This window comes from Leptodactylus fuscus, chromosome 1 (genome assembly GCF_031893055.1).
Source record: "Leptodactylus fuscus isolate aLepFus1 chromosome 1, aLepFus1.hap2, whole genome shotgun sequence".
NCBI classification, from domain to species: domain Eukaryota; kingdom Metazoa; phylum Chordata; class Amphibia; order Anura; family Leptodactylidae; genus Leptodactylus; species Leptodactylus fuscus.
This window is the reverse complement of record NC_134265.1, coordinates 50,230,437-50,254,331: the sequence shown is the minus strand read 5'-3', so window position 1 is coordinate 50,254,331 and position 23,895 is coordinate 50,230,437. Positions and strand designations below refer to the sequence as shown.

General features: G+C 41.1%; 1 protein-coding gene across 1 annotated transcript in view; it reads left to right on the top strand.

The window, feature by feature from the left end:
* Positions 1-593: 593 nt before the first annotated feature.
* The window catches only part of CMYA5 (cardiomyopathy associated 5), a 41,181-nt gene continuing 17,879 nt past the window's right edge, over positions 594-23,895 (top strand). The window contains exons 1-7 of the mRNA XM_075270049.1: positions 594-836; positions 2,079-2,671; positions 5,974-7,766; positions 12,408-12,503; positions 13,698-13,931; positions 16,726-16,748; positions 18,321-18,439. Coding sequence (XP_075126150.1) covers positions 718-836; positions 2,079-2,671; positions 5,974-7,766; positions 12,408-12,503; positions 13,698-13,931; positions 16,726-16,748; positions 18,321-18,439 — 2,977 coding nt within the window. The 5' untranslated portion in view covers positions 594-717. The remainder of the gene's footprint in view (positions 837-2,078; positions 2,672-5,973; positions 7,767-12,407; positions 12,504-13,697; positions 13,932-16,725; positions 16,749-18,320; positions 18,440-23,895) is intronic.

The following is a 23,895-nucleotide window of genomic DNA, read 5'->3' as shown; positions in this document are numbered from 1 at the left end:
TATAACTCAGAGATTGGCAGCATTTACACTGATCTGTAATATTATAATTACAATAACATGTCAAATCTTCTATATTCCCTGCTGAGAACCCCACAAATCTATTGGGGAAACCTGGAAGCAAGTGTTCAATTGCCCTGCAGCGCCACCACAGGAGACATTAAGCATTACACCCTGTCTACTTAAATCAATGGGTTTCTACAGAATGTGGGACAGGGCAGGTCATCCCGGCCAAGACATAATCTATGTAACTATTTTCTCATCTAGCCCAGAACTGATGGTCCTGTACAGAGGACACCCTCTAATAACTCAGAATTCTGTAATGGGGTATGTGAGGACTAGGCCACCCCCCTTAATGCTTTCAGTAAATGTATCATTCAGAGCACTTAGAATAATTTGGCATTCATTCATTTTTATGTGAATTGTTGAATTATTATTTTTTTTTTTTTAATTGAGGCATGTATTTTAGTTGTCCAACACCTCTAGCCCTAGGACCCAGCACGGAGACACGAGGGGCCGGTCAAGCAGTACTTGGTGCTGAAAGCATGTGTGTTTGAGTCTGTTTTCTCCATGTCTATTTTAAGACTCCCCTTAGTCAGGAGAATAGAAGCCACTGACTGCTCCTGTAGCTGCAATGACACCAGTCTCTCCTCGGAGATCAGGAGAGAATTGATCTTGGGGAACACATCAGCGCCCCACTGAAGAAGCGGCCACATAAGAATGGAAAGCTTGTGTCCTGCTGAGACCGATAGGGCCTCTGAAGTCTCCATCTGTCTAGATGAGGATGTCTCTCTTGAAACTGTCCTGAACAGTGAAGAAGCCCAGGATCTTACACAGAGGTATGCTGACGTAGACCCCAAAAATGCTCTTGGATATGGGGAGCACTGTACCTGCTAGGGTAGCAGCACTGGACCCTATAGATCCCCTTTACATACAACCGCCTGAATGTGAACTCCGTACTCTGTTCTGTCTCTGTCTATTTAAAGACGCATCTGAAATGACAGCTGGGGGATATTTGCCTGCCCCTCCCCTGCCATTCTGGAAGCTGGTCACATAATGATCCCATGCCGTCATTTGTGATGTGCCAGTCGTGTGTAATGCCTGCAGCCGAGATTTTGGTGACATAATTTGAGCTATGCACGTATCTGACATTGTGTCATAGTTATGGATTTGACCTTTCAGCTATCTTTCTATCTCTTTAGCGGATATCCATCTAATTCCTTTCTCCATCTTTTCTTGGAATAATTTCAGTATTATTCTGTAAGATAAAAAACATTAAAATCAATGTTCTGGAACAATTGCTGAGCTTTCCTAAACCTAATAAAAAACATTGTAACCTAAATCTAATATACAAGTAAAATATAAATATAGGTAATAGAATTAGAGTTTAACTGTGCAACTGTATTATGTTCTATCACTATATGTTCATTATGGAGACTACTGACCAATGGACCCTATAGAAGAACCCATGTAAACATTGCAGTACTGCAACGGGAGACTCCATGATTGGTAAACCTTACTATGATATGACCATTGAATCTCTGCTGAGGTTTTACCAAAATCTGAGATTTGCACAAAGAAGTAGGAAACGCAACGTTTTTTTGTTGCAGATTTTGCTGCTAAAAACACAGCAAAATCTGCAACAAAAAATGTGAAGCCTCAGCTTCAAAGTGGTAAATTCTAAGTAACATGAGTGCAAGTGACAAAATATTTTGTGTTGACTTGAAAAGTTATTGCCATTTAGGACATTTATGTCATATCCACAAGATATGACATGAATGTCCTATAGATGAAGGTCTCAACTCTGGGACCCACTTGAAAATTGGGGATCCCAATCCCCATCTCAAGGCTGCAGTGAATAGAAAGTACACCGCGCATGCGTACGTCTCTCCATATACTTCTATAGTACTTCCAAGATTAGCTATCTGCTAAATGGTACATAACCAACTTTTACCCTTTGTATAATGCTTCATTTATAGATGTATAGTAATTTCAGGATTCTAGTGAATTAGTAGGACCAGAAGCAATTTTTGATCCTCTCATTATCACTATCCTAAATTTTCTCGTTGACTTTATTCCAGTTTAAAGGAGGCTGTAAATACTGAGGAGGTGAAACCCAAGCTCCAATGTCTCATGTCAAATCCAGACTTTTCTATGGTCACAGTTCAATGTGAAGACAGTGGTATACACTGGGAGACCAGCTCCAGCCGATGTTCCACACCATGGGCATCAGAAGCCAGCACCACCTCGGATGTCTACAGCATGGAAACTTCTTCTGTTGGAACCCCTTCTGGCAAAGTCATTTTCATTATGGACGAGGGTAAGCTACGAAGAAAGAGAATTAGACCTTCAACATCAGCAAAGTTCGCTCGGCATTCATCACATCATAAAAAGAGCACTGAAAATCCCAAAGCATCTGCTGATAATATGGGGGAATCTTTTAAGCAAGCCCTGGAAAAAGCCAAACGTCATCTGTCCACCCACACAGAAGAAGCCGGCAATGCTGATCCTGTAAAGGATACTGAAGAGTCAAAAGGAGAAAACCCTCATGTACCGGAAAAGGACTCCGCTTCAGAAAATAAACCACCAGATGAGAAAACAGAACCTTCTTCTGCCGAGGCCTCCAACATCTTACCAGACAAGGTAGCAGAGGAACCAACATGTGCTGATCCAGGTAAGTGAAGGCCAACGCCGTCTTCCAAACTTGATTTTCCAGTATCATCCATTAATATCTGTTTTAGAAAACCAGATGGGGTGAACATAATGTCTCCTTTAAATAGCATGGTAAATGACCTGTCAGAGCAGTACGCCACTGTCTTGTCTTATCTCATTCATCAAGTCAAGAAGTAAACAGTTCAGCCTTTCTCATCAAAGACTGCAAATTGGATGTCAGACCAAGTCAGCCTTCATTTTTCATATTTTCTTCCAACATCAGACTAATAGCCCATCCATTCCATATGTACCTGACAATGGCGGAGAAATTACCAATTATAGTATCAATACAAGACGGTGATAGATCTAGATACAACACATTCTGGATATAAAAGACTCCTACAATTATATATATATATATATATATATATATATATATTTTTATATATATATATATATATATAATTTTATTTTTTTATTTTATAGGAGCTAGTATAGTTTTTCATGACAGTTGCTGCAAATTTTGCTGTTTTTTGGTTAGCGTTGCAAAAATTGCTGCCTGTGTAAATTCAACCTAAGTAGACAGCATGTCATTTACCTTGAGTATAATATGTGATAAATGACTATGAGAAACCATCCGGAATAGCTGTGACAATATATGGATGTTTTCGTACTGTCATTACTATAGGTACTAGATAGGCAACTAGATCAGGAGCTTCTGGTAAATCTCAGACACGTCCTGACTAGGTCACAAAGCCTTAAACTGGCCAAACACTAGAGATTTCAGTTTTCTAAACATCTGTTGGTTTTCTGGATTACACTATAAACTAATAACTCGATGATATGAGTTTCTGTCTTGATCCGTGATCTGCGCTTGTATTGATAGCATGCAAATCCAGCTTTACAAGTAATATCAATGACGGCATCTGACAACAATTGAGGAACATGTCCAACGTGTCAGATTTTTCATGGTTTTGTCTTGTGATTAGAGTCTTAAGCCCAGTTCACATCGGCGTTCCCCAAGCGAACCCCCCCAAACGTACACCTAATCCAAATAAAAAAGCGGTTACCTTAGGAAACCAGTGGACCCCACAGACTTTAATGGGGTCCGTGTGGTTTCCGCTCGGTTTCCACACGAAAAATGCGGAAACAAAAGTCCTGCTTGCTGCGCATTTCTCTCCGCATTTTACATGTGGATAGGGGAATGGAATCCACGATTACAGATGTGAACCGACCCTTACACTGCTTTTCATGTCACATTAAAGGGTGTCTGACTGACAGCTGTAAGTGTAATCTGTGACTAAGATGTCCTTTATGGACTATATCTGAGCACCTTGTATAAGTGCGTATGTGACATAAACATGGTCAGTTCACTTCTATATGACTACAGTATATCGTTATATATGTCTCTGGCTGACTAGTGTCGACCATCTTGGGTTAATAAAACTTTAAAACTTTAGAAGGCTCTTCTCGTATTATCCTATAAGGCCCGGTCCTCTCTCTGGCTGTGAGATTGGACGGTATAGATAAGAAGGTGATCGCGGTTTCTGCGCCAAAGTGGTTGTGGGCGAGACTGTGATTCATCACAGGACATTGTTATCATGGCAAATCAGATCTTTTTAATAGTTTCTGAACTCTATGATAACTCCATGATCCTAGTGTGGCCTTGTTTGTAATGGAAATGTAGGCCCGTATAAAGAGGAGAGAGGGCGCTCCACTACTAGTCATCATTTGGATCACTGGATAACATTCTATAGCTCCTTCTGGAGTTTCCTATTTTGTGATGTCGGTCTGTATTGTTATCTTTATGCTATTACTGATATGCATTGGTTCTTATGGTGATAAGGTCAGAGTCGGGTTTATGACTAACTGACCAATAACCCTGGGTAACTGGCGTCTTCCTAATTAATTAGGCTGAGTGCCGGCAGGTAAGGAAATGACATCAGACACACTATGTTGGTATTAGTTCCTTTCTCAACCAAGGAGGAAAAACTGACACACTTTTTATTAAAACAACGTGGAGCTAAATAGTTGCAGAGAAAGGAAGAGAGATAACAAACACGTAAGTTTTCATATTCATTCCTGATTGGTATGATACATCTCAAATTAAACAGAATAAGTTTAAGCAGTTCCATATATAGCCAGCTACTCCCGGCCCTGCGTGGTAACCTTGGAGAGCTGTCTTCTGGCAGCAAGCCAAGCATTTGTTTTTCTTGCACCCATCCTGGATGCAGGCGCCATCTTATCAAATAACATTATACCAGTTTCAAGCATAAGCAACTATATCTAGCATTCAGCTTTTAAGGATAACAATGTTTTTCATACATTATATGATAACCTTCACAATGGTATATTACTAATTATATATTCTATCCCTGCCCTTTGTACATAACTTTAGGGTTGAATGGGTGATACATATATTGTTGTGCTACCAGACCCTTTGCACTAGTTTGGGTCTGGGATTTTTTTTATTGGTGCAATGTTAAGGAATATTTCATATTATTTTACTTACTAAAGAGGTTATTTAAGGAAAAATAAAGCTTACCGATGCAGGAAATGCACTGCATAAGCTTTATTAGTGATATATATTTCAGTCCCCTGAAGTCCCGGTGATCACATTTTTGTAGTGCAGCTGGAGAGCCCAGATGTCACGTTCCTCTGCCTTCCCTGCTGATGTTCTGACTCTCGGTCACATAACTGACTCTGCTTTACTCTATGGACCTGCAGCCAGAGTAGAGCAGAGTTAATGAGTTTACTGAGATTTGGAGAAGCAGCAGAGGAAGCAAGGCACACTTCTGGTACCCTGTAAAGCTAAGCATCAGGGCTATGGGGAATCAGTCTATATAATAGAGATGAAACTTATTCAGTGCAGGGACTGCACTGGTTGTCCATTAAAGATATGCATTTGTATATTAATATTGTGTTTTTTCATTTGATGGGATATAGTAATTGTTCACTGGAGTATTTTTGTGTATATAAGATATACATGAAATATAAGTTATCAAGAGCTCAGCCTATGGTTATCTGAACTAGAGATGAGCGAACACTGTTCGGATCAGCCGATCCGAACAGCACGCACCCATAGAAATGAATGGAAGCACCTGTGACGCTGACTTTGCCGGCGGCCGGCCGGCGTCACAGGTGCTTCCATTCATTTCTATGGGTGTGTGCTGTTTGGATCGGCTGATCCGAACAGTGTTCGCTCATCTCTAATCTGAACCTTAAACTGCCCTATTGTTTTATGGCATCCCATACACACAACAACAGAATGGTGCAATTTGCATTATATATTTATGAGCCTTGTATTACTGCTTCATTTTCCAGAGCCTGACAAGATTCCCGCACCATCTGAATTAAACAGTGACTGTGCGGGTCCCGCCATGTGCCCAACAAAAAAAGAGCCAGAAAAGCAAACAGCAGCAAAACCGGTAAAGCAACCTCCACAGAAAAGCACGACAAATACCACAAAACCAAAAGGACGTATCCCACAATCATTAGCAGAGAGTAAAATGATATCAAGCAAGCATGATATTGACAGCTACCCGCCATTCGTCCTCATAGAACTAAGCAGCGTTTTAGAAAACATAAATAGATTATGTAATCCCCAAAAAGACGGTTCAGAAAAAAATCCACATGATCCCCCTAGCACAAAATCAAACGTGTTTAGTATCGTTTCAGATGGGTCGGAAATATTAAATATCTTGGCCCCTGATCTTATATCTACTGTAGACCAGGATGCAAGCAAAGAGATGGAAGATAAACTGGAGTATTTGGAGGAAAACCCTTTACTGATACCCAAACAGGTCTGTACTGAGGACGTATCATCTTCTTATACTTATGAGGAACCTGAACAAAACGTTCCTAAGAAGGTACAAGAGACGTTAGCTGCTGAATACAATATACAAAATAGACACATTGATAGGGCTGTCAATGAGATAGATTACTTTGAAAAATTTACTTTAGTTGACCCCAAGGTGCCGATAGAGTCTAACTATGAAAGTCAAGAAGCAGACGTAGTGAACGTTAAAGAAGAACAACATGGTCCTGCCATTAAAAGTGAATCATCCACCGACAATGACAATTACCTACTGCAAAGCTTAGATGAATCCTTCTATGGTGTCTCGTTGGATGATGATGGCAACTTATCACACAGAGAGGCTCCAAATCCAGAAAGGTATATCAAAGACGAAGATCAAGACAAAAAGGATAAGGAAGTGAAGACTAATGGAGTGTCCTTATTTAGTTCTGAAGAGGGAGTATTGACCAAGTCATTCTTCTTCCCAACGTCTTACCCAGTGAACCCAGAACTCCTGGAAGAACCTCCTGCCTTGGCTTTTCTTTATTCAGATCTTTATGAACAAGCCAGAGGATGTAAAGCCAAAGAGGAACATGATCGATCGGATGCAGAAAGTACCACATCTGTACAGACCTTCCATAGCAGAATTTCAGATGACGATGGCACCGGGATATATTTTGAAAAGTTTAACCTTAAGGATGAGATCCCACCTGGAGGTGAAAAGTCGGATGATGAAGAATTCTATAGTGACGAGGGTAGTGAGGAAGAACAGTACCTAAGCTATGAAGCTTTGTCACAAGGGTCCCTTGCTGATACACACCAGAAAGAAGATAATAAATCACCAAATAATGTCGCTCCGAAAAAGCCACTTGGTGACAAACAAAAAGTCTATGACTATAAAGTATCACCAATGGATAATGGGCCAGTATCAATGTCTACAGAGCAGAAAGGTCCAGGAGATGAGGCAAATGCTGAGGACTTAGATTATGTGATTGTGTCTCCAGATGACCTTGATGAGGATGATGTTTCCCTAAAGGAAATAACATTTGAAGATCAAGAGTCTTTGGAACGCGAGAGTGATTTGTTTCTCGATACTGTACAACAAGCCACGCCTGAACATGAGGAGTCCGGCTTCGAGATGGTGGAACACGAACATAAATCAGAAGACATAGCAGAACCCCCTCTATCCGAGGACAAAAAGGCTCAGATCGATACTTACTGCAACACATGTAAAGTTCCAATAGTTGCCATTGATAAGATCTTTGGTGACCACAAGAACCATGATGTGAATACATTGGACGATACAGTGAATGAAATGACGGTGAGTGTTTCATCCATTTCTATAAATTATAATTCTGATGTGATTTTGTCATAAATTGTACTAAAATGGTGGAACGTTTGTTCTATTTATTATATATACTATAATAGACATTGAAGGCTGTAAGCAGAGATCGAAAGTCCCTAAGCAATGAATACAGAAGATATGTGGGGAAATGTTTTGCATTGTATAATAGCACATAGAGTTGTATTGGTATATGGGAATCATAAGGAATGGTGAAAAAGGATAACCTCAGTATTCATAACCGAGACAATCTATCAAATTTATTAAACATAAAAAGAACAGATTCTATCTACAGACTACCAATATTCAATGTGAACACATTTTGCAAATTTAGGCCTCATGACCGTGGGGAACTGGAAGTAATAAGTGGGCGCTATAACAAAAAGGGACTATAGCTGATACGGGGAACTATGATTTAATATTGCTACTACTAATACTACTACTAATAATAATAATAGTACCCCCTTTCTGCCCCAAAGCAGTAATAACCAACTTTTTGCCCTATATAATAAAAATCCCACCATTCTTATTTTGTTAATGCACTAAGGTGGGCCTTTTTACTGTGTAGTTGGCAGAGAGGGGCATTATTACTTTGCAGGGGCATATATTGTAGGATTATTACTATGTGGGGCTCTTATGTGGGAGTATCATTACTGTGTAGGGGCAAACCAAATTTTATTACGATAACTGTGTCTGGTCTCTATTATTCTATTGAATACAAATGTTGGCACGCTCACTGCCGTCTGCAGCACAGCTAAGGTTTTGGGCAAAATATGAGCCACTGTCTGTGATTATTTGTTTTCGGCGGGGTCGGGAGAGAGAACATCTGTGTAGAAATGATATATGTCATCGCATGGTGGTAATATTGGTGTTTGTATAGTGGCAGTAACAGTATGGTGGGATTATTAGGTGACTATATAGTGGTAATTGTGAGGTTGTTGTGGGTATGTTCTTGTGTGTTCTGTTCTGCTTGCTTGTTTTGCTTCCTCTGCCTGGGGTGGTGGTGGAGGAGGGGCTGGGCTTGGGGGGGAGGAGTTGTTTGTCAGGGAGCCATGATGGAGCATGGAATGGGGAGTGCAGGTCTATAGGAATGACTGCGCGTGGTGGACTTGTTCCAGAGGACCTGCATCCTCACCACGACACTACAGTAATGGTTGCCGTCATAGTGTGGCAGTATTGTTTGGACTTTGTATAGGGGTATTATTGGTAACATTAGTGCATGGTGTGCTTTATTTCATATCAATATGGAGATAATATTTACATTGGGTTTCATATAGCATTATTATTCAATACCTTTATATGTTGAAAAATTATTTTCTTGTCCATGTAGGGAATCCGATCTTGTGCCCCTTATATTTTAAGACTCTACCAAATTCCCTAGTGCAGCAGAACTCTGCGTAGTGTGTACTGACTGAATGCATTTGTATTGGAACAATATGTCAGAATTTGAGTTCCAACTTTTAATTTTGCTCAGGGCCTTTGTCTAAAAATGGTGCTGCTAACCACTAGGGCCGTGATGGCGAACCTAGGGCACAGGTGCCAGAGGTGGCACTCAGAGTCCTCTCTGTGGGCACCTATCTGTAGTAAAGATTGTACTGTGTGGGGGCCACTGTGGAGCAGATTGGATTTTGTGGGGGCCACTGTGGAGCAGATTGGATTTTGTGGGGGGCACTATGGAGCAGATTGTACTGTGTGGGGGGCACTATGGAGCAGATCGTACTGTGTGGGGGGCACTATGGAGCAGATTGTACTGTGTGGGTGGAACTATGGAGCAGATTGTACTGTGTGGGGGTCACTTTGGAGCAGATTGTACTGTGTGGGGGTCACTTTGGAGCAGATTGGACTGAGTGGGGACCCTTTACTATTTATATCACACAGTATCTGTTTTACAGCAGACGTGATACTACAGGTCATAACAACATTGCACAGTCCTATAAAACAGATCTGTGTGATGGTAAATAATGAACATTAATTGTTCAAAATTATACTAAATGCAGAACAAAGTTGTTTGTATAATTGAAAGTTCTGTAAAGCCCCATTCACATGACTGTATTTTGGTGGTACGTAATTGTGTGCAATTGTGGATCTGCACAGTATTAAGGTTAAATCACTGTGTTGGCACTTTGTGATAATTTAGTGGGTTTTGGGTTGCAGATTGGTTCCTCAGTTTCTAAAAGGTTCGCCATCACTGCACTAGGGGTTTCCTATGGGCCCCATACACCTTGGGCATGAGAGGTCTATCCTAATCATATGTAAATAGTAGACCCTTTCAGCTACTGTTTGGCGTGGCCTTGGGCCTTCACCTGATGTTAGACCCTGGTCAGTGGGACCTCTAGAATACCCGTTTTAATGTAAGTCATAACCAAATTATGTTATAGCGAGAGTGCTGACTTGAAGGGATTTGCAAGATTTTATTTTTCTGGTCGTCTTTGGGAGCAGAGCTACGGTAACAGTGCCCGGCCACTATACAGAGTACAAAGCTATCTGCTTCAGACTCCATGACTCCACTTCAGACAATGTTGGCCCCTATCAATCAGATATTTATGGCCTATCCTGAGGCCACAAAAGCTGAGGTCACTAGTACTATTCATCTTCTTAAAGATGCCTCCCAAACCAATAATAGTGCCATGTAGGGACTTTAATAGGAGCAGAAAATATACTTTTGTATGTTTTTACGATTTTCATTACAGAATACAAAGCTCACAGTCCTAACTGTGTTTATAGCTAGTAATTTCTCCATTTTTGTTACAGCTAGATCCTTCAGATGTTATATGACACCAGAAGCACTCTTCTAAGTGGTATAACACCAGAGATACAGCCACTGTATTTTAGGCGTCCCCACCTTTCATCCCCGACCTTTGCTAACTCTGTACAAACTGGAAATGTACAGGGAATAATGGACAGTATTTCCCAGCCAGTTAACCTTAGTTAGAGAGTTGCTAGGAAGAACTTTAGAGACAATTTTCTACTAAAAGAAAAAATAGGTTAAAAAAATATTCACCAAACAACGTCCCTGTACAGAGCAGTAAAAAAAAAGTGAATCAATAGTAAAGCTAGGTTCACATCTTTGCTAGAGTCTATGTCGCAATGTCCACCTGAAATCTGTGGACAAAAAGTCCTACAGGGAGGACCCCTACGCTGCACAAAGGACCCCTACACTACACAGAGAATCCCTACACTGCAACGGGGACCCCTACAATGCATGAAGACCCCCTATACTGCACAGAGGACCCCTACACTGCACAGAGGACCCCTACACTGCACAGAGGACACCTACACTGCACAAAGGATCCCTACACTGCAAGGGGGGATCCCTACACTGCAAGGGGGGACCCCTACACTGCATGAAGACCCCCTACACTGCACAGAGGACCCCTACACTGCACGGAGGACCCCTACACTGCACGGAGGACCCCTACACTGCACGGAGGACCTTTACACTGCACAGAGGACACCTACACTGCACAGAGGACACCTACACTGCACAAAGGACACCTACACTGCACAGAGGACACCTACACTGCACAAAGGACACCTACACTGCACAGAGGACACCTACACTGCACAAAGGACGCCTACACTGCACAGATGACACCTACACTGCACGGAGGACCTTTACACTGCACAGAGGACCTTTACACTGCACAGAGGAGCTCTACAGTGCACAGAGGACATCTACACTGCACAAAGGACACCTACACTGCACAAAGGACACCTACACTGCACAAAGGATGCCTACACTACACAGAGGACACCTACACTGCACAAAGGACACCTACACTGCACAGAGGACACCTACACTGCACAAAGGACGCCTACACTGCACAGATGACACCTACACTGCACGGAGGACCTTTACACTGCACAGAGGACCTTTACACTGCACAGAGGAGCCCTACAGTGCACAGAGGACACCTACACTGCACAAAGGACACCTACACTGCACAAAGGACACCTACACTGCACAAAGGACACCTACACTGCACAAAGGATGCCTACACTACACAGAGGACACCTACACTGCACAAATGACACCTATACTGCACAAAGGACGCCTACACTGCACAGAGGACACCTACACTGCACGGAGGACCTTTACACTGCACAGAGGAGCCCTACAGTGCACAGAGGTATTTTTCCTACTGCAATTTAAATTTTAAAGCAATTATAGCAGTCCAACTGTCTATTGTTCTGGTTCTGCAATGGACAAGAACAACAGAAAGGCGACACTAGTGTGATCCCAGCATTATACTTTAATGCCACATTATGTTGTGCGCTATACCATCACTAACAACCACATTGCTTTCAAAACAACAGTGTGCCAGTCAATGTGAATAAGGTTACAGAGACAGTTGTCTCAGCCTGTAATATAGATGTTGTCCTCTCTTTGCTAATCTCTTTTCCCATCTTTTTACTTGAATATTTGTGTTACCCACGCAATATCTCATAATGGTGGATTAAGCCTGGTACAAGCAGGATACTTGAGTAAAGCTGATGGGCGCAGGTATTCTTGTCTCGTAATAGAACATATATATATATATATATATATATATATATATATATATATATATATATATAAGCCTGTAAAACATTTCTACTAAATGATGGATTTATTTGCAGAGTAACCTGGAGAATCTGCTGGAGAAATTACAAGAAAGTTCAATGAAAACAGAGGATTTTGTTACGAGAGTAGAGGCCCTGTTTAATGAAGTTGAAGTAAGTATATCTTACATTAAGGAACGTTAAAGGAAATGTCCATATTGTCATCCTTATATATACATGATGGCTGCGGTCTTGTGTTGTTTACCCATGCCTAGTCATGCAGCATCTCTATAATGACTATGCCTTCTCTTGCTGATATTATGGTATATTCTATATTATATGCCATGACATCATGCGATGGGAATGTCCCTTTAAAGAGGACCTGTCACCACCTCCACCAACCCTAACTCTTAGGTACCAATTTACTGATTCCAACGCAATTGGAATTTTCCCTCAACCCCTACCATTCCTATGTCAGTAGTTTAGCACCCAATATGCTAAATAGGCTCTCTACTGTCAGATAAGCGGCCCCAAGACCATGAGGACCTGATTGCCTAGGAATAGTGGGGACTAGATTTCAACTGTGCTGGATTTTTTATTTTTTTTAATGAGGGAAATTTTCTGATGACACGTACCCTTTAAAGTGGTTGTTCCATTATGGAAACTAATCCCCTATCCATAGGACAGGGGATAAGTGTCCGATCAATGGCAGCTAGACCGCTGGATCTTCCAGTGGTCAGGAGGACAGGGACTGAAAGACTCCATAAGGCCTCATTTTGAATGGAGCGCTCCATTCACTTCTATCGGGCTGCAGGGACTTAAGGTCCCGACAGCCCCATAGCAGTGATCAGAGTATTGGTTTCTGTTGTTTTGGTGGTTTGCACCACTTGTTTGCCTCTTAAACCCCTGGTTGGTATTATGTACTATGCTATTGTGTGGCTATAAGGGGGAGTTCACATGGTGTAAAGTGGTGCGCAATCTGGCACATATACGCAGCCGCAAAATTACGCGCCGTATATGATCGTAACTCCCATTGAAATCAATGGGATCTTTTTTGAGCGTGCAAACTTCTGACATGCGTATACATGCCAGATTGCGCACCACTTTACACCGTGTGAATTCCCCCTAAGTGATGCAGGATTCCCCCAAACAAACATAGTAGTGACTAATGGAGCAAGGGAAGGGATAAGAATAATAAAACAAACAATCTGGATGAACTTTTTTTTTTTAACTTTGTCTCATTTCCCAGAGGTTTTGCAGTGTACTTTCTATTACACATTCTCCATGTTGCATTTTCTAATATTTTGATGATCCTTTCACTACGATATATTTTATCCCATCCAAATCTTGCTTATGTTATCTACGTAGAAAAACTGCTCAGAAGGTGAGAAAAATTTGGCAGACGAGAATGAAAAAATGGTCCAAAAAGTAATCGACCAGCACAAGCAGAAAAGAGAAAGTTCAGAGGAAGTGAAGAAGATGAAGATGGATTATTTGTATGATCAGATGGTCAGTTTCCAGCAGAGCGTCGACTCAGCAAAGGAAATTCTGGAGAAGGCAGCTAAGGAGCTCGATGAGCTGGATCCTGTCATGTTTCTGAGTGTAAGTCCTGCACATACAGCCGCTCTATGTGACATGTCAGATAGTTGTTGTTTATACGCTTGTATCCTATTAATATTATAAATGTGAAAGTTTGTGGGTTTGTGTGTTTGGATGTTTGAATGTTCGGATGTTTGTTCCTCAATCACGGAAAAACCGCTCCACCGATTTGGCTGAAATTTTCCACAAACATAGTTAATACACCCGATTAAACAATAGGCTACTTTTCGTCACAATAGCGCACATACGTTTGTGCCAGGACCCCCACAAAACCCAAACTCACACCACCATCTCTGCAATCTCACACACTTTGGACCATAGCAAGCCACAAAATTCATATTGCCCTCTGCAGCCCCGCCCCTAACCCCACACAATCTCATATAAATATACTTTACCACTTTCACCCTCACCTTAACTATACTCCAGGAGGTTCTCTTTAATGCTCCGGAGCAGCCATGTTTGCCGACCCCCACCGCTCTGACAATCCGCGACACCGCCCACCCATGTCAATACCCCTAGGCGGTCTAATAAATGCAAGAAAAAAGTTTTAAAAAAAGTAAAAAAAATATAAAAAAATAAATAAAAAGGATTAAAAATTCAAATCACCCCCCTTTCCCTAGAACACATATAAAAGTAGTTAAAAACTGTGTAACACATACATGTTAGGTATCCCCACGTCCGAAATCGCCCGCTCTACAAAGCTACACAAATATTTTTCCTGTTCGGTAAACGCCGTAGCGAGAAAAATGGTCAAAAGTGCCAAACCGCCATTTTTTCAATGTTTTGATTCTGATAAAAATTTGAAGAAAAAGTGATCAAAGCAATAACATTTCCCGAAAATGGTAGAAATACAAAGTACACCCGGTCCCGCAAAAAAAGACGCCCTATACATCCCCGTACACGCATGTATAAAAAAGTTACGGCTGTCGGAATATGGCGACTTTTCAAAAAATTATTTTTTAACACAGTTTTGGATTTTTTTTAAGGGGTCAAAATGTAAATAAAACCATATAAATTTGGTATCCCCGGAATCGTAACGAAACACAGAATACAGGGGACATGTCATTTTGGTTGCACAGTGAACGCCGTAAAACCAAAGCCCGTAAGAAAGTCGCAGAAATGCATTTTTTCTTCAAATCCACCCCATTCTGAATTTTTTCCCTGCTTCCCAGTACATTACATAGAATAAATAATGGTGGCATCATGAAGAAAAATTTGTCCCAGGATAAATTAAGACCTCATATGGCTCTGGAAGCGGAGAAATAAAAAAGGTATGGGGTTTAGAAGGAAGGGAGTCAAAAACGAAAATCAAAAAATGCCATCGGCGGGAAAGGGTTAACTTCAAATACTTCTGTCCCAAAGTCACTATGTAAAGTTTCTCACAACACCGTATAGCAGCTCAAATACAAATTACATCCAACACAAAAGTCTCACGGATTCTCTGAATTACAGCAAAAACAAGATACAAAGTTACATTTCATATCCCAGACCTTATACACAGTACGAAAACCTTACCCACACCTGTATATACCCACTTCTACAATCACCGCAGACGAAGTCACGGGTAACAGCTAGTATTAACATAATCCTAAAATTCTAGAGATTCTATAGCATAAATCCTACCCCCTATGTCTTTTCCAAATATGTGTAAAAATATGTAATATTATAATATTCTACCGTTAACGCTAGGTTCACACTAGCGTTCTCCTGTCCGTTCTGAGCTTTCCGTCTTCTGCATGCCAGAAGTCGGAAAGCTCAGACCGGGTCCGGCCGTGAGCGGCGGTGAGCGTTTTAGGCTCTCCGCCGCAAAACCGGATTTTTTTATCCGGACACAGAGTACTGCATGTCCGACTCTGTGTCCGGATTATAAAACCCGGTTTCGCGGCGGAGAGCCTAAAACGCTCACCGCCGCTCACGGCCAGACATCTCTCTCACCCATTCAAATGAATGGGTGAGAGAGACTCCTGCAGGTTTCCGTCTCCTGCCTCTGTTTTAGGCAGGAAACGGAAACCTGAACTATGGAGACCCGAACGCTGATGTGAACGAGCCCTTAGATGTTACATTTCTGCCTATGTATTCTTAGCAGCATTTACTGCTCTGTATCTCAATGGCTCATAGTTGTCACATTGACATTGTTTGGGTCCGATCTCAGTTGATATCACCATCCACGTCTTATCTTACTATATTCAAGGCTGTTGAGGATCTCCTGAGTAGTTAGGAAAGTGTTGACATCAGGATCTTGGCATGGACTTGCTGCATTCATCGAGTCTGTATCTCCTACTTTAAAGAGTACATCCACTTTTCAATTCTTTTCTTCATTGATCCAGTATTTAATATACAAATAAAAGTAAATTTACAACTTTGCAAATAATCTAAAAACAATCTTCTACCGTTTTGTGTCTCCAGCTCTCCTGTAGGTCTAGGGGTCTGTAGTAACAAATTGCAGTCGTGTGCTATTCCCTGCCATGGTCCCTTTCTTCTAGTGTCTCTACATTAACTAAAAGATGGAAAGATGTAACACATCACCGTATGATCAGATGATATAGGGTTTGTTTGTAGTCAGTAACCATGGAGACACACAGCTCTTATTATAGCTGTATACATACAATACTCAGATATTCCAGTTATGATTACCGTATTTGCACATTTTACATTTTAGATGCAGTGGACAAGCACAAATCTTTTTCTTTTTTTTCCATAATTTACATTAAACCAGATGAGCGCCCTGATCCATAAAGCACAAGTGGATGATATGTAGAGATGTCTGTATTAATCTCTTGTATCTTTCCCTTTCTAGGCTCACAATGATATCAATAGCAGGTACGCTTCCTCTTGCTTGCTCTATGTGAATACAAACCTGTAGACTAAACAGATATGTTGTCTTTACACCTGGTAGGTTTCTGTGACCGTCGTGTACACTTGAATACAGTTTTCCGTTCTTACCCTTGCAGGAGTTTTCCCAATGGAGACCATAGATTAGAAAATGATTTATTTCACCGTCATCCTCCCTCTGTAGTAACACTGAAACCTGCTGTAACTATGTCTTTGTTAGCGATTTCATCATAGAATTGCACTAGGTTGAGGGGATATCGTCACTCCATAAGGAGAGAACCACCATTAACGTGTGTGGAGTCTTATTAAGCCATGAGCGCTCCACTTTGCAAAGGAACATGGGAAGAATATGCAAATCTGACTTCTATGATGTAATTAGGATTGGTCTGCACACTTGAGGCACTGACATCCTAATTACATCATGGAAGTCAGCTTTGCATATTCTTCCCTAGTTATGTATAATGTTCTAACCGTAAAATACAACATATTTCCAATATTTTTCTGCAAATGCAGGTTATACAGTAAAATTATCTTATTCCATATATATTCTACTAGTTTTGCTTCCGAGTTCATCATAATTCCTAATGGGAATAGCCTGTGGTGGGAACACTATTTCTGCAACCTGTGCAGGTGCCACAAGGGAGAAGGGCCACGGGGAATTAGCTTATTCTCTCTACCTGCTCATGTACTGTATATGGTCGTCTTATGCTTGTATCAAGATATAATAGGGTTGTCTTATATGTGCTTGAGTTCTCTACCGTATCTCAGTGTCTTTCAGTTTGAAACAAGGGGTTAATTTACTAATTTTGCAAGTAGACCGCAGACAGAAAACAGGTTCCTACAATCCCAGAATTGTTCCCACTGGCAACAGTAGCCACATACACTACCACAAGGCAGTTACAAGAAAACTAAAATGTCATTTTTTTCACAATTTTTCATGAGGGACTCCATTAAAATGAACAAATTCATGGAAACGAAAACTACCGCCAAACCAGTGTACTGTATAATATATTAACTTGCAGAAAAATTCAAGTGCCATAACATCTATAGAAGTTATATGTTGCAAATGAGTAGACTCATGTGTAAATCAAATCAAAGGAATTCTAATATGGTGGTCTTGTCTTATTCCTTCTTTAGAATAATTAGTACAGTTCAACTGATACCAATTAGAAACCATCATAAATGTTAGTTTTCTGAAATACTGAACCATTCCAATTGCTGTAAACAGATATGTTCATCCTTAACTTTTTGCTAATTTTGTCTATAAATTTGTGCTACAAATGCAAAACTATGTCGCCATACAATACATGCTACTAAAACCCTTACTAGACCGCAACTCACAGCACAACCACTAGGTGGCCACAGATGCAGTATAAATATCTAGGTACAGAGTATAGCAAAATCATATTTTCAAAGCTGATCATCTCACATCACACATCATGAGATATATCAAGCCAAGAAGAAAGATAAGGAAGGACACATCTGTAGAGTGATGAAATGGGGCATCTTGACCATTGTGTGTTTACTTGTAAATGACAGTATCTGTATTTAATCTTGTAGGTTACATAAAGCGATAGAGAACACGGTATCACTAGACAAGATGCCCAGCGCATTTTCTCTCTTTGATCATATTGCCGCAAAGTCTAAGAGTGATCAGAAGACAGTCAAGCAATTGCCAGGTATGAACGGTACTTATCGCCATACAATATATGTAAATATTCCACATAGAGCAGAAAAATGTATAAAAACAGCCATAAAGAGAAGACATCTGTCAGTTGTGACATGACTCCCGGATGACTTGTCACTTTGAAACCGTGAGCTTCTTAGAAGACAGCACATGCTAATTCTAGAAGACTGATATGTAAGATGCTGATATGTAAGAGAACCTGTTTGCAGTCACAAGATATTGGCCGCGGCAGCTCCAGCACATTTTGTACAGACTGTTCATAGTGAAGATGTGGTCCAAGGGGAAAAATAGTCACATTTTGTTTATTCTGACCCGTTTCTCCTCAGTTTCCTTTACTTAAAATATGGAAGTGAACATGAATGATTTTATGCAGTTATTGCTAAAACTAAACCCAAATACTGAATTTGGGCCATTGCAACACCTTGAGTTTTGTAAGCCATTCTGTTGTAGATTTGATTTTGCATTTGGGTTACTGTCTTGTTGCACGGTCCAGTTTCAGCCAAGCCTTAGTTTTTGGATAGCTGGCCTTACATTTGACTCTAGAAAGCTTTGATCACCCCCACCCTCCAGCACCATGCCGCACATTTGGTACGAGGCGTTTGTACCATTACATTCTATTCTTGGATTTTGCCAAATTTGGCACCATGCCTCATGACCAGACATCTCCATTTTGGTCTTGTCCAAAGGATATTGTTTCGAATGTCTTGTGGTTTGTTCAGATGAAACCTTGCAGACTTAGCAGTGCTGCCATGTTCTTTTTAAGAAGGGGGCTTTATCCTGGAAGACCTTCCAAACAAGCCATACTTGTTCAGCTTTTTCTAATTGTACCTTTATAACCTAGAACATTCAACTTGTCAACTGAGGTGTGTAGAGTCTTAGCTCTTGGTTTTTTTTTGCAATTTCCCTGAGCATTGCATGGTCTGATCTAATTTGTTGGGAATTCCATTCCGAGGAAGAATGTCAACTGCATGTGAATATTTCGCACTTGAGGATTATCTTTCTCATTGTTCAATTGATAGCATTCAAATTATAGGAATAGTCTTATAACCCTTCCCAGATTGATGGACGACAACACTTTCTTCTTTAAGATCACTGCTAATTAGAGATGGGCGAACCGATCTGACAGGAACAGGGTTTGACCCAAATATTCCAAATTGTTTATTTTTAACAAAACACCGATTTGTCTTGAATACACTATTATTGCTATTGCCTCATATAGTGAGCAGCAAATACAGAAGACACTTGTGTATGAGTTACTGTTTGACGTTCTAACACCACCTAATATCAGCTGACCACTTCTCAGCCAATAGACAGGGGTAGGTCGACACTGATGTCATATACATTATATCAGGTGCTGTGGGCTTCAACACGAGGCATTTCAGTAATGGTAGAGATAGGGAAGGGTCTCTGATTCATCTCACTGCCTCATATAAAGCACTTGGTTCTGAAAATCTTCCAGTTGCAAGCAATAGTTAGGAATAAGAGCATTTAGTGAGATTTAAGCAATTACATGTCAGGACCATAGGTCCTGCTAGCAAAAAAGGTTTTTTGGGGGCAAGTAAATTTTTTTCCCCATTAAATATATATAAACTGCTGTTATACAAAACAAAGTGTTGATTCTGGCTGCGCAAATCTAAAAAAAATATCGATTTTTAAGCATTTTTTGTTCACCCAATGTACAGTTTAACAGCCTACCCTAATCTGAAAAAAAACTTGTTGCTGTTTTTTGTTTTTGCTCTGCTCAACCAATACACAGAGACAGATAGATAAATGGATAGATAGATGGATAGATAGATAGATAGATGGATATCTACATAGATAAGGAAACACTTGTGCAAGTACTAACTATACGAAATTGGACTGCAACAGCAATACTACTTCTGGTTTTGGTAGAACAGCCAATAGCCACAGGCACCTGCTGTTAAATCAATTTCTCATTGTAAGGGCAATCTTTTGATGAGCTGGATGAGAACAGTCAGCATAGTATGCAACCAGTGGAGGAAGACATAACTGTTGGTGGGGAAGGTAGTAGTAACAGTGGTTGTGGTCCCACTACTGGTAGACATCTTGGTAGGGGAGCTAAAAAGAAATCTGAAGGTGGAAATTATGAGTGTGTCCAGAAATCCCATGGCCATGATGTGTCAGAAAAAGACGGGGAAGACATTGACATTGCCAATGATGATGATTCTTTTTCATAGGACATGGCACAGGGTCAGAGTGACATGGTGACATCAGATGAAGAGGGTGCCAGTGGGGATCGTAACGATTCTAGCCATTGTGCGGGCTCAATATCCACAAAGCCTGCCCTGGGCAGACCTAGGGGAGGATTACAGGTTGGGGGTGGCGGCACTGGTTGTGGTAGTGACAGACACATTTCCACTGCAACTGGTGTTGGTTTGCAGAAACTACAACCAGTCATCTCGCAGTCATGGCCAAGAGGGTGTTTAGTGCTACTGGTGGCGTTTTAACACCTAAAAGGATGAAACTGTCCACCGCTAGCCAGGAAAAAATTACTTTTGTCAAAATGAATCTGACATGGATCCATGATGATTTTCACGTACCTCTGGCTGGTGCCTATGAATAGTGATGCCACTGTCTCCCTTTATCATCATCCGTTTACTGTACTGTTGATGATGGCTGCTAATCCTAAACAGCTACCATCACTGCTATTACTCAGCCAGACATGTTCTCCGACTTGGTTCATCTTGTTACACCCTGCCACGGTGTCGCACATGTTACCACAGCTGCCCAGTGCCTACCACCGCTGCCACCACTCAGCCAGACAAGTCGCTGTCCACTTTTCAACTAGGCTCACAATCTCAAATTTATCTCCCAAATAACAATAAGCCCCTGTATCACCTACAAATCACCAAAACGGGATAATGTTTCCTACAAAACCATTGCTTTTTGCAATATAACTACCATGGGTGCCTAAAAAAAAACCCAGGCAAGTGCCTTTTCCACCCAAAAAGGGTAATTTGTGGAGCGTTTTAAATATTAAAATGCATAAAAGTAAGTGTCAGCGCAGTGTATGGATAAACTTGGAGTTTTTGTTAAATAAATAATGACACAGTGTCATTTGTCATATGTTGTTGTTCATCTCAAGTTGTATTTCCCTAATTTAAAGACCTTCTAAGGATCAGATCTTATAATTCCAAATCATTGCATTGACATATTTCAGAACTTCTTCAGGAATGTGACTTTTATATTTTATGTGAGGAGACTCCACAGTATAATAATAGCACTGAAACTAACCTGATCGGCAAACCTCACAAATATTTGCTGAAACTAATTTTGTGGGATTCATCTGAAGTGGCTCGAAGGGGGCTCTTTAGAGCATTTTATACTGTGTGGGCCCATTGTGGAGTATATTATACTGTGTGGGGCCAATTTGGAGCATATTACACTGTGTTGGGGCCATTTTGGAGCATATTAAACTTTTTGGGCCACTGTGGAGCATATTATACTGTGTGGGGCCCACAGTGGAGCATATTATACTGTGTGGGGGCCACAGTGGAGCATATTATACTGTGTGGGGCCACTGTGGAGCATATTATACTGTGTGGGGGCCACAGAGGAGCATATTATACTGTGTGGGGCCACTGTGGAGCATATTATACTGTGTTGGGGCCATTGTGGAGCATATTATACTGTGTGGGGGCCACAGTGGAGCATATTATACTGTGTGGGGCCACTGTGGAGCATATTATACTGTGTGGGGCCACTGTGGAGCATATTATACTGTGTGCGGGCCACTTTGGAGCATATAATACTGTGTGGGGGCCACTGTGGAGCATATTATGCTGTGTGGTGGCCACTGTGGAGCATATTATGCTGTGTGGTGGCCACTGTGGAGCATATTATACTGTGTGTGGGCAACTGTGGACCATATTATACTATCAGTACCTGGCTGCTACTTACCATCTGACATCCTATGGAAGCCATAATGGTGTTCTTATTTTTTTTACACACTGCTCCTGCATTTTGGCCTTGTTATTTTTACATAAATAATGACACAGTGTAATTTGTCTTGTGTTATTGTTCATCTCAGGTTGTGTTTCCCTAATTTTAGGACCTGCTAAGGATCGGATGTTATAATTCCAAATCATTGCATTGACATATTTCAGAGCTTGTTCTAAGTCCCAGATATTCTGCAGTTTCTTAGTTTCATCACTCTGTTCTAAGGCCCCCTGAGTATGTCCGGCTTGTATTCCTGGGTTATAGCTTGTGCGCTCTCATTAGCGCAGGTCTCAATGTTACTGCTCATATTTTGCTCTTCTTTTTACCTGTTTACTCAGCAGTTACCCACAAGTGTAATAGATATTATCCATATTACTTGTACATCGCAGCTCTGTATTGCTGACAGCCGGAGTTTTTCAGCTCCATTCCATGTATCACAGGTCCCCAGACTATGAGGTTATTGAAATCTCCATGTCCAGAATGCTTTTATAAATCCCCACTGTGATGTGACGTTTGTTAAATGATAATATACAGGACTTTTACTGCTCTTTCTTCAGGGTTGAGGCCCCGGCACGATCAATTTACCCCATGTCCTTTCATCATTACTAGACAGCGATAAAGCTTTATCTTCCGTAATTACTCAGATTTTTGGGCTAAGGGCACCCATGTGCCCAGTTCAAGTGTTGCGATAAGCAGAATACGACTTATATTTTTAGAATAACCAATATCTCACTTGGCTTTTATCTGAATGTGAGGTGATATGTAATAAATATAGAGGCTTTATAGTGGATGCACAACTTCAGAACGACTTCAATATAGTTTATATAAACTTTATATTTATGTCTTACTCATTCCTGACCAGACTGTGCCACTGCTCTAGGGCTCCTGAAGAGATGGGGTCAAGAACAAGTTCTCTGCATTGGTAAATCTGAGATCCCTGAAGTTCTACAAATAAAGGTCTGGGAATTTAAAGGGGTTGTTCCAATACGAGATTTATCCCCTATCTACAGTATAGTTGACAAGTGTCTGACCATTCCCACCACAGGGACCCCCCTCTTATCATAGGAACAGGGGTCTCAAGTCCTTGATTTATTGACACAAGTGGTTGGGTATGGCTGCTGCTCCTTCTATTATCTGTGTAGAGAAAACTGAAGAAAGCTCTAGGCTATCTACAACAGTCCCATATAGATGAACAGCAGCAACAATATGGAACTGCCACTATGGTCACTAAAACACAGATCCTGTGTAATGTAAATAGTGAAGGGGTGTAGACTCTCAGGCCGGGTTCACATGATGTATTATGGCACGTAATGTGGTACGTAGACGGCGCGGGAGCTTTTGTGGGCCGTATACGCTCTCATTGTTTTCAATGGGAGCCGGTACCGTATACGCAGCGCTATTTTGCGGCCGTGATTTTGCGGCGGCCGCAAAATAGCGCGGCGTATATGGTACCGGCTCCCATTGAAAACAATGAGAGCGTATACGGCC